This window comes from Nannospalax galili, unplaced genomic scaffold (assembly GCF_000622305.1).
Source record: "Nannospalax galili isolate Female #2095 unplaced genomic scaffold, S.galili_v1.0 scaffold996, whole genome shotgun sequence".
Lineage (NCBI taxonomy): Eukaryota > Metazoa > Chordata > Mammalia > Rodentia > Spalacidae > Nannospalax > Nannospalax galili.
In genome coordinates this window covers 136,121-150,128 of record NW_008339436.1, presented here as the reverse complement: position 1 = coordinate 150,128, position 14,008 = coordinate 136,121, and the positions used below count along the sequence as shown (strand labels likewise).

Below are 14,008 nucleotides of genomic sequence, written 5' to 3'. Positions count from 1 at the left end.
CTATACCTTTTTTTATTTTTCTTTTGAGAAAGGTTGGCCTAGAACATACTACATAGTCAAGGCTGGCCTTGAAAGTCTGATCACCCTTGCCTCCACCTTCCGAGCCGCCAGGATTACAGTAGTGCGGCCATCATGCCCAGTATAGGGTTCTGAACCAGGAGTGGAGCGCTGAGCTATTCAGGCTGTAGAGGAACCGCCATCTTGCTGGTAATCGGTAAAAACCACAACTCCCGGCATGCCTCGCGGCAGCGGCCCACCGCACACAACAAATCCCGACGTGCCCTTGGGCGGCCCGAAGCAGAGGGTTCTAGAAAGCGTGACGTGGGGTCGAAGCGGGCTCCGAGGCGGGTTCCTCAGACCTGGCGCTGCGGTCGCTGCTGAGGGGCCTGGGGACTCGGGCGGCCGCGGCGTTAGCTCGTCAGCCATGGCGGCGCTCGGCCGGCCCTTCAGCGGCCTCCCTCTGCGCGGCAGCTCGGACTTCCTGCCGCCGCCGTCGGCCTTCGCGGGCAAGGCCTTCCCGCCGCCCGGTGCCTCTGGCCCGGAGCTGGCCCCGCGACCGGGCCCCCGCGCCACCCCGAGTAGCCCGGGCGGGAGAGCGGCACGCGCACGGTGAGCAGCGGGCGGGCACGTTAGCCTCGACGGGGATGTTAACCTTGAGCCCCCTAGTCGCGTGGCCGCCCGAGCCTGGGGTCCCCTCGGCCTGGCCGTCCTCCCCTACCCACGCGGGGCCGCGGCGGTGGCAACTTGGAGAGCCTCTGGGACACTCGGTTTCCCTCTCGGCCAAGTGGGGACAGAAGTGGGTTCTTGTGTAGAGTGGCGGTCCTCCGTGATGGAGCTGCCGCCGCCCTGACAGAAGTGACAATTTGGGATTGCAACGTTACCCGGTTGTCCTTATGACCCGCTGTCTATCCCTGGTGGCCCCAAAAGGGATATTTAATTTGTGGCGGGAGAGCCTAGTTTTTTGCAGTAAGAAAGACCGGGTGCTGAAAACTTAAGTTCAAATCGTTGTCTCTACTGACTGACTTATTTTTGTTTTTCAACAGTGTTCCCATTCACTGCAGAAAAAAACACAAGCGAGAGGCGGAGGATGATGAGTAAGTTTCAGGGGCCGTTTGTACGCTTTTGTAGTCGCTTAATTTAGCACACGTATCCTATTTGAAACAAAAGCTAGTAACATTGTTTGCCTTTTAGGGATAGTTACTGGTGTTTGGAAAGTAGAGGAAAACACATTCTGCAACTAGTTGTAATGTTTCGGTTTTAAACTATCATTACAGACAAAAAGTAAAAATCAAGAGCTACATATTGAAATTTTTGTATTCTCCACAGAGGCAATCTTTTCACCTGCTTATTTCTCCTTTGGAAAGATGCTCTAAAAACCCTCAGAAATCTAAGTTGTGTTTGATAATGGTCTGGTCTTTTTTAGCTAGATTGCTGTTCACACTACAATGCTTTGTTTTTGGTTTTTCCTTAACTGTCATAGTTTATTCCAAATGAGTATATAGAGATCTGCCTGTTAATTTTTTTAAAATTCGTGTGTGTGTGTGTGTGTGTGTGTGTATGTATGTAGTCCAACTTTTTTTTTTTTTTTTTTTGCTTCCTGAGACAGGGTCTCACTATGTAACCCTGGCTGGCCTGGAACTCAAAAGATTCACCTGTCTCTGTCTCCACAGTTTTGGAAGTAAAGTTGTGCACCAGCACTCCCTGCCCAGAGGACAGTCTTTGGGAATTGGTTCTCACCTTCTACCATGTTGGTTCTAAAGATCTAGCTCAGGTTGCCATACTTGGGCACCTTACCAGTTGAATCACCTTGCCTGTTTTGTTGTGCCTGTTCTGATATTCAAACCTAGAGCCTAGCTTTTTTTTTTTTTTTTTTTTTTGAGACAGGGTCTCCCTGTAACTCCAGCAGGCCTAGAACTCATGGTGTAGACCAGGCTAGTCTTGATCTCAAAGAGATCCTCCTGCCTCCCCGAATGCTGGGATTAAAGGTATGCAGGGACTCTCCCCTGAGCTTCATCCATCCTTAATCCTATCCTGAGTAGTTCAACTTCTGTGTTTGAGTTCCACCCCCGAACCCACACACACCTTGTAGAAACTGAATTTTCTGCTGAGCACAGAGGTTCACTTCTATAATCCTAGCATTTGGTTGCCTGAGGTAGGAGAATCAATGAAAGTTTGCCCTGGGCTACAGAGTGAGACCCTCTCTCAAAAAACAAAGAAAAGCCCAAAGTGGAAAAGCACCTGGAAGGTAGAAGCAGGAGGATCAAGGCCATTCTCAGTCACATAGTGAGTTTGGCGCCAGCCTGAGATACCTGAGAACCTATCTTAAGAAAAGAAACTGAATTGTCTAGACTTGTTGATACATAGACTCATTAAACTGTGTGCTTGAAAGTTGACTTTTTTTTTTTAATTTTATTTATTTTATGTTTATGCATGTATTGTCTGCATTTAGGTTAAGTGCACCTGTGTCGTGCAGTGCCCGAGGAGATCAGAAGAGGCTGTCGGATCCCCTGGGACTGGAGTTACGGACAGTTGTTAGCTGCCATGTGGGTACTGGGATTCGAACCTGGGTCTTCTGCAAGAACAACCAGTGTTCTTAACTGCTGAGCCATGTCTCCAGCCCCAAAAGTTGCCGTATTTTTAATGTATGAGTGCATGTGGCGATACCAGAGTGTGGAGGCCAGAGGTGAATCTTGGGCGTCCTTTCTTAGGTACTATCCACCTTTTTTTTTTTTTTAAATACTCTTTGTGTGTGTGTGTGTGTTGGGCATACATGTAGGTGCTTGTGCACCTTTATATGAAGGCCAAAGATTGACCTCATGTGTCTTTTCTCAGTTGCTCTCCACAGGGTCTCTCACTTGAACCCAGAGCTTATATTCTGCTTGCTCTGAGAATCCTGTCTTCACTTCGTTTAAAAATTTTTTTAATTTTATTTTATGTGTATGTGTGTATTGCCTGCATGTAGGTAAGTGCACCCATGTCATGCAATGCCCAAAGACAGAAGAGGCTGTCAGATCTCCTGGAATTGGAGTTATAGACAGTTGTTAGCTACCATGTGGGTGCTGGGATTCAAACCAGGGTCTTCTGCAAGAACAACCAGTGTTCTTAACCACTGAGCCATCTCTCCAGCCCTGAGCCCTATGATTATAGGTGGACCACCATGCCAACCTAGCATTTATGTGTGTACTGGTGATCTCAACTTTGGTCTTCATGCTTGCATAGCAAGTGCTTTTAAATCCAGTGAGCCATTTCCCTACCTCCTGCCTTGTTTTTGAAATAGGATATCTCACTTACCTGGATCTTACCAAGTAAGCTGGGTTAGTTGTCCTGTGAACCCCAGGGACATCCTCTCTGCCTCCTTGGTGCTAGGATTACAATCATACAGAGCAAGCTGGCCTTGATCTCACAGAGATCCACCCTCCCCTTCCTCCGAAATGCTGGAATCAAAGGTGTGCACCACCACCACTCCCAGCCATGCTGAGCTTTTTTATGTGGATTCTGGAGATTGAACCCAAGTCCTTATGCTTATGTGGCAGTCACTTTACCTACTGACCCCAGCCCAGAGAGCTGCCTTAGTTAAAAAACCCCTGGATCAGACACTACAATCTTCATTCCTGGGGATTGCTATAGATAAAATGGGAACGTTTTAACTTTTGTTTTGGGTATGTTACTGAATAAAAGATCCCAATGCTTGCTTAAAATAGTAAATAAATAGCTTAAAGTTAGAAGCCATTGGTTTAAAAAGTTAACTACCTTTCATTTATGAATGGAAAGATTGAGGCCTTAAGAAGAGGTGACCAAAACATCGGATCTATATGCCCAGATACGGGCTGTTCAACTTGCTGCCTTCATTGCTCTTCTTGGTATCTAGAAGTCATTTTGTTGTTTGGTTGGTTTTTGTTTGTTTTTTGTTTTGTTTTGTTTGTCTGCCTGTTTGAGACTGGGTCTCCCTGTAGCCACAGCTGGCCTGGAACTGGCTATGTAGACTAGGCTGGCCTCAATCTCACAGAGATTTGCCTGCCTCTGCTTCCTGAATACTGGGATTGAAAATATGCTGGGACTAAAGACATGCACCACCAGCTTGTTTTAAAAATTTATCTGTCTGTGTGGGATTTTTTTGTTTGTTTGTTTTATTTGTTTTTTGTCTTTTTGAGGCAGGGTCTCCCTATAATCCCAGCTGTCCTGGAACTCACTATGGCCTCAAACTCACAGAGATCCTCCTGCCTCTGCTTCCTGAGTGCTGAGACTAAAGACATGTGCCACCATGCCCGGCCTCTGTGTTTTTACACATGCATGTGGGTGTTCATGGAGGCCAAAAGAGGTGTTGGATCCCCTGGAGCTAGAGGTATAAGTGATTATGAGCCATCCTTTGTGGGTGCAGGGACCCAAAACTTGGGGTCTTCTGCAATAGCAGTATATATTCTTTAAATACTGAGCCTTCGCTCTAGTCCCTAGAAGCCTTTTAATTCACATTTTCTTTAGGGCTTAATATTGATCTTCAGTTATTTGTAAAGTAAGCCTGTGGGGCATGAAATAACCTTGCAATAGCAAGAATTGTGTATGATCAAAGAGCAGTTTGATAGGTGAGTTTTTAGATGTGATAGGAAAGTATTCTGTCTAGATTTATTCTCTTTTTTTTCTTAGCTGGTGTTTCATATATGTAACTTTTTCCCTGTGCTTTCTAAAACTTCATATACTTTAAATCAATACAAATATTAGAGGAATATTTACAGTTCAACTTTTTCCTTGAGACAAAGACTCACTTTGTAGTTCAGACTGGCCTTAGATTTGGAATCCTCCTGCCTTAGCTTCCGCAGTGCTGAGATCACAAGCATTTTGCCACCTTACCCAAGTATGGCTAGATGTTCTTTTTGGTTTTCTGAGACAGGATCTCTCAGGCTGGCTTTGAGCTTGCTATGTAGCTGAGATTGGTTTTAAATTCCTGATCTTCCTGCATCTTGTCTCCTAAACATTCTTAGTACTTTCTGATGAATTAAAACTCTAAACCAAGCATGTACTATGAGTTCTCAGGGTTTGGGTTTTTTGTTGGTTGGTTGGTTTTTTATTTGTTTTTAGGTTTAAGAGGATATTATTGTTAGATTTTATATTGCCAGAGACTTTAATGTTGATTTTCACAGTATTAACATGAAATAGAAATTTCACCTTGTAAAACATGTTCATTTCTGGGACTGGAGAGATGGCTCAGCGGTTAAAAACATTGGTTGTTCTTGCAGAAGACCCGGGTTCGAATCCCAGCACCCACATGGCAGCTAACAACTGTCTGTAACTCCATTCCCAGGGGATCCGACAGCCTCTTCTGACCTCCACGGGCATTGCACGACACAGGTGCACTTACATGCAGGCAATACATGCATACACATAAAATAAAAATAGTTTTAAAAACAATGTTCATTTCTGCTTCCTTTGACCCCCCTCCGAGTTTAGTGACTCCAAAGTTGTGGTCTAGTCCTGAGACTATACATGCTGATGCCTGAGCTTCCCAAAAGAGCTTTTGGTCTAAATACTTTTTTTTTTAAGGGGCGGGGGGCAGTTGACTGCTTTCTTGCTTCATACTGTTTTTAGCTAACATTGGGCATATTCTAGTGCTTATAAATACTAGTTCATGGTAAGTGCTTTGAGAGTTAATAATAAATATTGAAAAAAAAAGTTAACTTCCCTAAAAAAGCAGGGATTTAGTGAAAATGGCATAGAGGTAGGAGTTGGGAGCGCTGAGACCTAATCACCAGTCAGCTTACTGTGATACTTTGAAATGGCCAGTTTAATATTTCTATGGCCTCATTTTGAAATCTCCAAAAGAAGCAAGTCGGAGCTGTTGAATTCTAGAGTCCCTCTGAAGCACTCATTTGTCTATGAAGCAGTAGATCCTGTCATTGACAGAGAGCTACATGATGTCCTGTGACATTTGATGGGAACCAAGAAACTAGTGCTGATCACCTGTTCTTAAAGTGTTTGGAAACACACTGGATGGGACATGGATTTTTGTTGGTAGGAAATACAGGACAGCAGCTAGGCGCCTTCCAATGATCTGTGGGAACTGCAACAATAAGGCGAAATATGGCTGGTGCAGAACTGCCACTTTGTCATTTTTTATTGCTTTGTTTCCCACTTGATCTTTAAGTTCTGACATTGAACACTTAATCTCAATAAATTCTTAGAGGTTCTATATAAATTGATTTTTTTGAAAAGATTGAAGGAAATCTCAGGCTCTTAAAATGACAGGAAAAAAATGATTAGCCACTGTCAAAAAAAGCAGAGATTTTACGTTGAAGAATTTGGTTTTAAAAGTTTTTAATTGGCTGGAGAGATGGCTCAGTGGTTAAGAACACTGGCTGTTCTTGCAGAAGACCCGGGTTCAAATCCCAGCACCCACAAGGCAGCTAACAACCAACAGTAACTCCAGTTCCAGGGGATCTGATAGCCTCTCCTGTGGGCAATGCTCAACAGGAGTGCACTTACCTACATGCAGACAATATACACGTACACATAAAATATTAAAAAAGAAAGTTTTTAACTGAATAAAGATGATATTTCATCCATATTAGTGTTTTTTATCAAATTTCTCCTTCCAGGTGCCCAGTAAGAAAGAAGCGACTGACTGAAGCAGAACTCTGCGCTGTTCCTGATGAGTGGATTCTCGGCACACACCAAGATCTAGAGAGTCACAGGGTAAACACGTGTCCTAGTGGCCTGTCTGTACCCAGCATGTTAGATGCTATTTGTGAAGAAATGGATCAAACAACTGGAGAACTGCAATGTGAAGTTGCCCGAAGGAGGCTTCAGGAGATTGAGGACAGGTAACTGACTTGTCGCTGCTTGCTGTAGGTCCTCAGTTACATCTCTCGTAAGCAAGTCAGGGTTGTCATTTGGTGATACTTGATCCTCAGCCTCTCAGAAAGGACTCTAGAAATCAGAGAATGAAAAGTATACATTTCAGTGTTAAAATGAGCTCTAGCAAACGCCACCAAACATTTTCACTCACAGTCTGTGAATGTTCATTTTGGTTTATGAAAGTTCTCCAGGACACAAATTTCTTCAAATTTGAGTCTATTCTAAAACGTCTCTGTTAAATAAAATACTAAGCAGCCCTTCTCACCCAGGAGAAAAATGTAGCCCATTTTGTCATTTTTCTCCAAGGTATAGCCTTACCTGATCTTTCACGACAGTATCTGTGATTTTACTACAACACAAAATAGCTTGACTAAATTTTTGGTTTTTCTCTGCTTCTACTTCTTTACTTAGGATAATTGACGAAGACGAAGAAGTTGAAACTGACAGAAATGTTAATCACCTCCCCAGTCTTGTCCTTTCTGATACCATGAAAACAGGTTTGAAGAGAGAATTTGATGAAGTCTTCACAAAGAAGATGATTGAGTCTATGTAAGTGTTGGTGCAGAACATTTCAACTTAACTGGGGTCTTGGAGGGAAGCTCACTCTTTCAGTCAGCTCTCTCTGTAGCTCCTAATCTCGAGACAGAGAAAGACCAGTAGCTTCTATGTTTTGCCCAGTTTAGAGACAGGCTCTTTCCTACTTCATTGGTATGAGCATTCATTACACATGCAGGAGTATAAAGTGTTTCTTACCTGTTTACCCCTGGGTTCTTCTGTGGTCCTGAAATGCACCACAGTCTATCTGGGAAGGGGTCAACTGGCAAAGGAGAGCCTGTTCTCTAACATTCTTGGAGGAGGATATTGGAACCACATTTTTGAAACCTGGTTTTTCTATTTTTCTTTATCTAGACACCCCATGGAGACTATGAAAGAACAATGAAACCAAACATTGTTTAAGCTGGGCGTGATGGCCTACAAGCCTCTAATCCCTGGGCTCTGGATTCTGAGACCAGATGAGTTCCAGGCCAGCCTGGGCTACATATTAACTCTATATCAAAAAAAGAATAAAGAAGGACTGGACATATGACTCAGTGATAGATCACTTGCCTTAATGTTAATTTTTAAAAAAACAGTCTAGCTGGGCATGGTGGCGCACACCTTTAATCCCAACACTTGGGAGGCAGAAGCAGGCAGATCTCTGAGTTCAAGGTCAGCCTGGTCTACATAGTGAGTTCCAGGACAGCTGGGGCTACAGGGAGACCCTGTCTCAAAAAGACCAAAAATAAATAAATAAGTCTATAGGACCTGGAGAGATGGCCCAGGGGTTAAGAGCAGTGGATACTCTTGCTAAGGACCCAGGTTCAATTCCCAGAACCTACATGGCAGCTAACAACCATTTGCAACTCCAGTTCCAGGAGACTCCAACTCCCTCCTCTGGCTTTCACAGGCAATGCATGCACAAGTGCACTTACATACATGCAAGCAAAACACTCATACATATAAATTAAAAATAGGTGGTAGTGCAGTTTAATGAGCTGGGTTAACTGGTTTGTTGTATTACCAGAGTAGAAATAAGCAGCAGGTGAGAGAACAGTAGTGACTAAGGGAAGAGGATAAGGGAGAAGCACAGCAGCAAACATAACCTACAAGGTAAAGAGGCAGACCAGAGACAGCTCAGGCTGTGTGCATAGAGGATCTCAGGTCCTCATTATCTGTTGTGCAAAGTAACATGTGTAAGCTTTACAGTGCTACTGAAGTACTTCCTAGAAAAGCCTTAGACTCAGTGAGGGTAAGTTCTAAGTATCTGAAGTCTCTTGGGACATGAGACCCAATGGTGCCAAGAAGATGAGGGTGTTGCTACCTTCACACATAGTGGAAGTGATTTTAACTCAGAGGTTCAGCTTACTACTTGGTGTTAAAGCACAAAGGTTTGCAGTCAAGCCCTAACTTGGGTTTATAATTAACTACTTCAGCCCTGAGGGTGGGTAAATACTGTACCCAGAAATAAGCAGGTCAAATTGCCCTCCTGCTTAAAACGGTACGTACTACTCTTGAGAGTATTCATCATTGTATTTTTTTTCTTATTTGCCTTTGGGTTCCAGAATTTTTCCCTATGGCAAGGCTAAGAATTTTTCTTCTCTCTCTCCCTCCTCCCCCACTTTTGAGACAGTTTTTTTTTTAATATTTTATTATTTTTATTTTATGTGTATGAGTGTATTGCCTGCATGTATGTGAGTGTACCCGTGTTGTGCAATTCCTTGGAGGTCAGAAGAGGGCTTCCAATTCCCCGAGAACTGGAGTTAAGGACAGTTTGTAGCTGTCGTGGATGCTGGGAATTGAACCCGGGTCCTCTGTAAGAGCAGTCAGTGCTTTTAACTGCAGAGCCATCTCTCCAGCCCCCTTGAGACAGTTTTTATGAAGCCCAGGCTGGCCCAGAACTCTGACCCATCTACATACACCTCCCAGATGCTGGAATTATAGGCATGAGCCACACTACTCCTAGTTATGGGTGGGGAAAATACATGACTATGTGTGTGTAATCATTTTGGTTTGACCACAAAGCATTATACTTCATAACTATATTTAAAAAAAGACATCTGAGATGATTTAATATGACCCATTTTCATTTATAATGATTTTTTTAAATTATTCTTATTTTTATTTTATGTCTGAGTGTTATACTTGAATGTGTCGAGTGCACCCGTGTCGTGTAGTGGGGCGGGTGGGGGGTGCAGAAGAGGGCATCAGATCCCCTTGAACTGGAGTTACGGAGAGTTGTTAGCTGCCATGTGGGTGCTGGGATTCAAACCCGGGTCTTCTGCAAGAATAGTCAGTGCTCTTAGCCACAGAGCCATCTCTCCAGCCCCCATTTATAATGATTTAATATGACCGTGATCCACAGGGCTTGGGAAATAGTGTAGTAGCAGAATGATTACCCAGCATCCATGAGACCCTGGGTTTGATATTTAACACCACAGACCAAAAATCTTTAGTTATACATATCTGCTCATTCAAAGTGTGTGTGTGTGTGTGTGTGTGTTTACAGCTGTGGATATAGCTCAGTGATAAGTACTTCCCTACCAATGTTCAAGGCCCTAAATTCCATCCCCAGTACCCCACTCCATCTGTACAACTAGTTTATTTGGTTAAAAGTACATATGGGGTGGCGGGGGCTGGAGAGATGGCTCAGCAGTTAAAAGTATTTGCTACTCTTCTAGAGGACCTGTGTGTTTAGTTCCTAGCACCACCATGGTGCTAGCTGACAACCAACTATAACTCCAGTTCCAGGGGATCTGACACCTTCCTCTGATCTACTTGGGCATTGCACACTTGTAATTGGGCTTACGTACATGCAGGCAAAACACTCAAATACATAACAAAAATAAATCCTTTGTTTTTTAAGTACATACAGGCCTGGCAATATAGCTCAGTGACAAAACACTTAACTGTGTGAGGCCCTGGTTTTAATCTCCAACACTTCAAAGAAAAACATTGCATGTGTAACTGAAATTTTATGTATTTTGAGTGGCCTTGTCTTATTTTGAGACAGGGTCTCCCTGTAGCCCTAGCTGGCCTGGAACTCACTATGTAGACCAGTCTAGCCTCAAACTCAGAGATCTGCCTGCCTCTGCCTCCCCAAGTGCTGAGATTAAAGGTGTGTGCCACCATACCCAGCCTTGAGTGGCCTTAAAGACCAATTTGAAGGGCTAGAGAGAGGCTCATCAGTTAAGAGCACATACTACTCTTGGAGAGGACTGGAGTTCAGTTTCTAGCACCCATGTCAGGTGACTTACTGTTCTCTGTAACTCCAGCTCTAGGGGACTCAACACCTCTGGCCTCTGCAGGCACCCACACATAGGTGCACATATCCACACACAGACACACATATGCATAGTTAAAAATGGTAATAAAAATTTAAAAAGACCAATTTGAGTTCTCCTAAATCTTTTTTAATTAAGAGATTCAATTTGCATAATGAGAACTAATAAAAAGATGAAAGGCATCAAGATCAAAATAAAAACGAAACTCAGTGGCAATAATTAATGTGTAGAAATATGCAAAAAACAGAATCCCAGAAATCTTTCAGGTGCCATTAGTTTGTTTTGTTTTGTTTTGTTTTCTTGAGATGGGATCTCCCTATAGCCCAAGCTGGCCAGGAACTCATAATGTAGACCATCATAGGCAAACCTCAGTCTCACAGAAATTAAAAGTACACTCATCTAGATATCATTTGGCGGCGGGAGGGGGGTTGTTTTTGAGACAGGGTCTCCCTGTAGCCCCAGCTGTCCTGGAATTCACTATGTAGACTAGGCTGGCCTTAAACTCACAGCCACCTGGGATTAAAGGTGCATGCCACCACGCCCTGCCTGGTACCATTAATTCTTAACTGTAATTTATTAAATATCAAACATGAGCTTTTCAGCATGCAGCTTTTATTTTCATGTCCTAAAGTTTCCGATAGAAACCTGTATTTTATATCTTAGGAGCCGTCCTTCCATGGAGCTTGTGCTCTGGAAACCTCTCCCTGAACTCCTTTCTGATAAGCCAAAGCCATCGTCTACTGCTAAGAACTACATGGGAGAGAGCCAAAGGAAGCCTGCAGCTGCCTGTACTGCCTTCTCACAGAGAACTGAACTGTTCTTGGAACCTTCGCAAACCGAGATGCCTCTTTACAATAGTCTGGAGACAGCTGCTAGTACAGAAGAAGAGATGGAACTCTAGAAACCAGTTTCTACTTGACTAAACTTGTCAAGTTTTAGAGGGCTCCTGTGTTTAGTAATGAGCCTATCTGCATAGTATAGGGATGTGAAAGTTTTATGAAACGGGTGTAATATCTCCACCTGTGATTTGGGGTGGGACTGTCATTTTGGGTATCCATTTATTCAACTTTTTGCCAAGGAAGCTTATCTCAAGGGAAAAGCAGTTTTCTAGCAGGCTTACTCAAGAAGTGTAACAGTCTCTTTAAAGACAATTGTAGAAGCTGTATGTGTAAGGTGACATAAGTCATCTGTCACATTGTCTAAGCCATTCATTCTTGAGATGATTATAAAGAAGGATGCTTCTAACTGCCACTGTACCCTGACTGTTGAATCTGAGGGATTGAACTGTTCATAGTGGTGACTGTATTCTTGGGGAACAGGAGGGAAGAAATTTACCAGAGGCAATGAAAGGTGTATTGGTGGTCAGTTCAACACAGCTGCATTGTTCAGCAGCCAGTAGCTCCTTGGTCTCCCTTTCATAAGTGATAAGCTCAGTTATTCAGTGATGTTTACAACTCAATTAACTTTAATTGATAATTTAAAAGATGAGGTAAACCCTCTGTAAATTGCCTGTGGGGGAAGCATCTTTTAATTAATCCTGAGGAAGTGCTATATCAGCTAAATTCAGCATTGATAATGTCTAGAGTTTAAAAAAGGGGGAATGGTTGTATTAGCAAGTTGAGTTTTTTTGTTTGTTTTGTTTTTAATGTTGGTTGGTGGAAAATAGCCTCCTGCCATCAGGAAAACTTTATCCACTTGAATACCTAAACCAGGCTCAAGGTATTCTTTGGAAATAACCAGGGTTAAAGTTTTTACTTTCTCAGGAAGAGCTCTTTAGTGTGGCAGGGTGCATAGTACACAGCCAGATGGCAATTCCTTTATTTCTATAGAGCATCCACTGTGGAATAGCAGATATATGTGACAGTGTAGAACTGCCTCTTCCACACACACAACACCCAGTTCATTGTCGTGTTCTGGGTGCCTTCCCCCTTTGTAGAAAAAATGAAAAGGTTTATGCCAAGTAGAGGTGAATTTTTAGAGCCTAGCTTCCGGGCATTTTTGAACCCCATGCTGAAACCCCCCCTTGTTACAGATGGTATAGAAGTCACAGCTCTGCTCGATTGGACCATTTCTTCTCTTGCCTGTTGTTCCTGCTCTATTTCTGTCTGAATAGTCAGGAAAGATTTAATGTTTAATATTTAAACAAAATATTTATGTCTACACAATAAAATTATTCAAACTTCAAACCAGTATTGAAACCAGTTGGAAACCAGCTAATAGTTTCTTCATCTCAAACTCAGGGGTGAATGTAAACTGTATTCTGTTGAAATGTGCAAATGTTTGGTTCATGTCATTTTAAAAACTCCTGGCTTGTTTAATGGGACCAATGTATAAAGTTTATAGCCTTAAATCTCCATGCTAAAAAGTTTTAGGACAATTCAGAAACATGAAGTGGCTGCCCAGACTTGGCTGGTGTTAGAGTGGAAAGGAAATGGCCACTTTCCAAAGGGCCTGAGACACCAGGTAGGTGTCTTCTGTGGGATCTGGGTAGGCCTCTGACAAGAGGTCTGAAACAAGACTTTGATGTGCTTGGTAACCATAGGAGAGAATCAGGGTCTGTCAGCCAAGATCGAGACATCGGGTCTCAGGAGTCCTTATCTGACATGATCATTATTTCTGCAGGAAAGTGGATGTTTATGCTCCTTTTTGGACTTCATCTTCTTGCAGATTTTGTACACAGCTTGTCTTCATCCTTGTGGTGCTTGCTCATCTGAGCCGTCTCCACAGCCCAATGCCTCTGCGTTTTTCCTTTTGTAGCATAAGGCTTTTGCTTTTGCCTTAAGGTTTTCCTAGGAGATGAACAGATCTTTTCCTCTTGTACAGTTGTTGCAGCATGGATCAAACATTGGCTCAGTATGCTGATGTGTGAAGATGAAGCAGGTGAGCTTTATGAACAAATGTGTATGTTCTGAGTTTGAGTAGGGTGTGTGGGTTTTTTGGTTTTGGTTTTTATTTTTAATAGGAAGAAAGTAAATCCAGTTCTCGCAGATATTAATCAGTTAAAAAACTACTCATTCATGAAAAGGTAAAAATACAAAATTTAGAAATAGAATAGGGCTTGGAACCATGGGAAAAATGTCAACCAATACATTCATTGGCTGCTTTGGATCTGGAGCCTGGTTTTGTTTAATAACAAAAATGGTGCAGTATTAGGAAAGTTCTGGAAGATGCTGTCAATTTTACTTTAAAATGAGAATCTGGTGTTTCTGTATTTTATCATTTTCAATAAAACTTCTCAAGTGTTTTGGACTTTTAAGATACTTGTATTCCTATACTTAAGTAAATTAAATAAGACATTTTTCACAAATAGGATTTGTTTTGTCACTATTAAAAATCTGAAT

The 14,008-nt window shown here is 42.7% G+C and overlaps 1 protein-coding gene across 1 annotated transcript; it reads left to right on the top strand.

Moving 5' to 3' along the window:
- The first annotated feature begins 263 nt into the window (after positions 1-263).
- Ccdc117 (coiled-coil domain containing 117) lies at positions 264-13,923 on the top strand. The gene is made up of 5 exons (XM_008834041.3): positions 264-609; positions 1,044-1,094; positions 6,588-6,812; positions 7,258-7,395; positions 11,331-13,923. Exons 1-5 carry the CDS (start codon positions 425-427, stop codon positions 11,566-11,568), a joined length of 837 nt encoding a protein of 278 aa, XP_008832263.1. The 5' UTR covers positions 264-424; the 3' UTR covers positions 11,569-13,923.
- Positions 13,924-14,008: the final 85 nt, after the last annotated feature.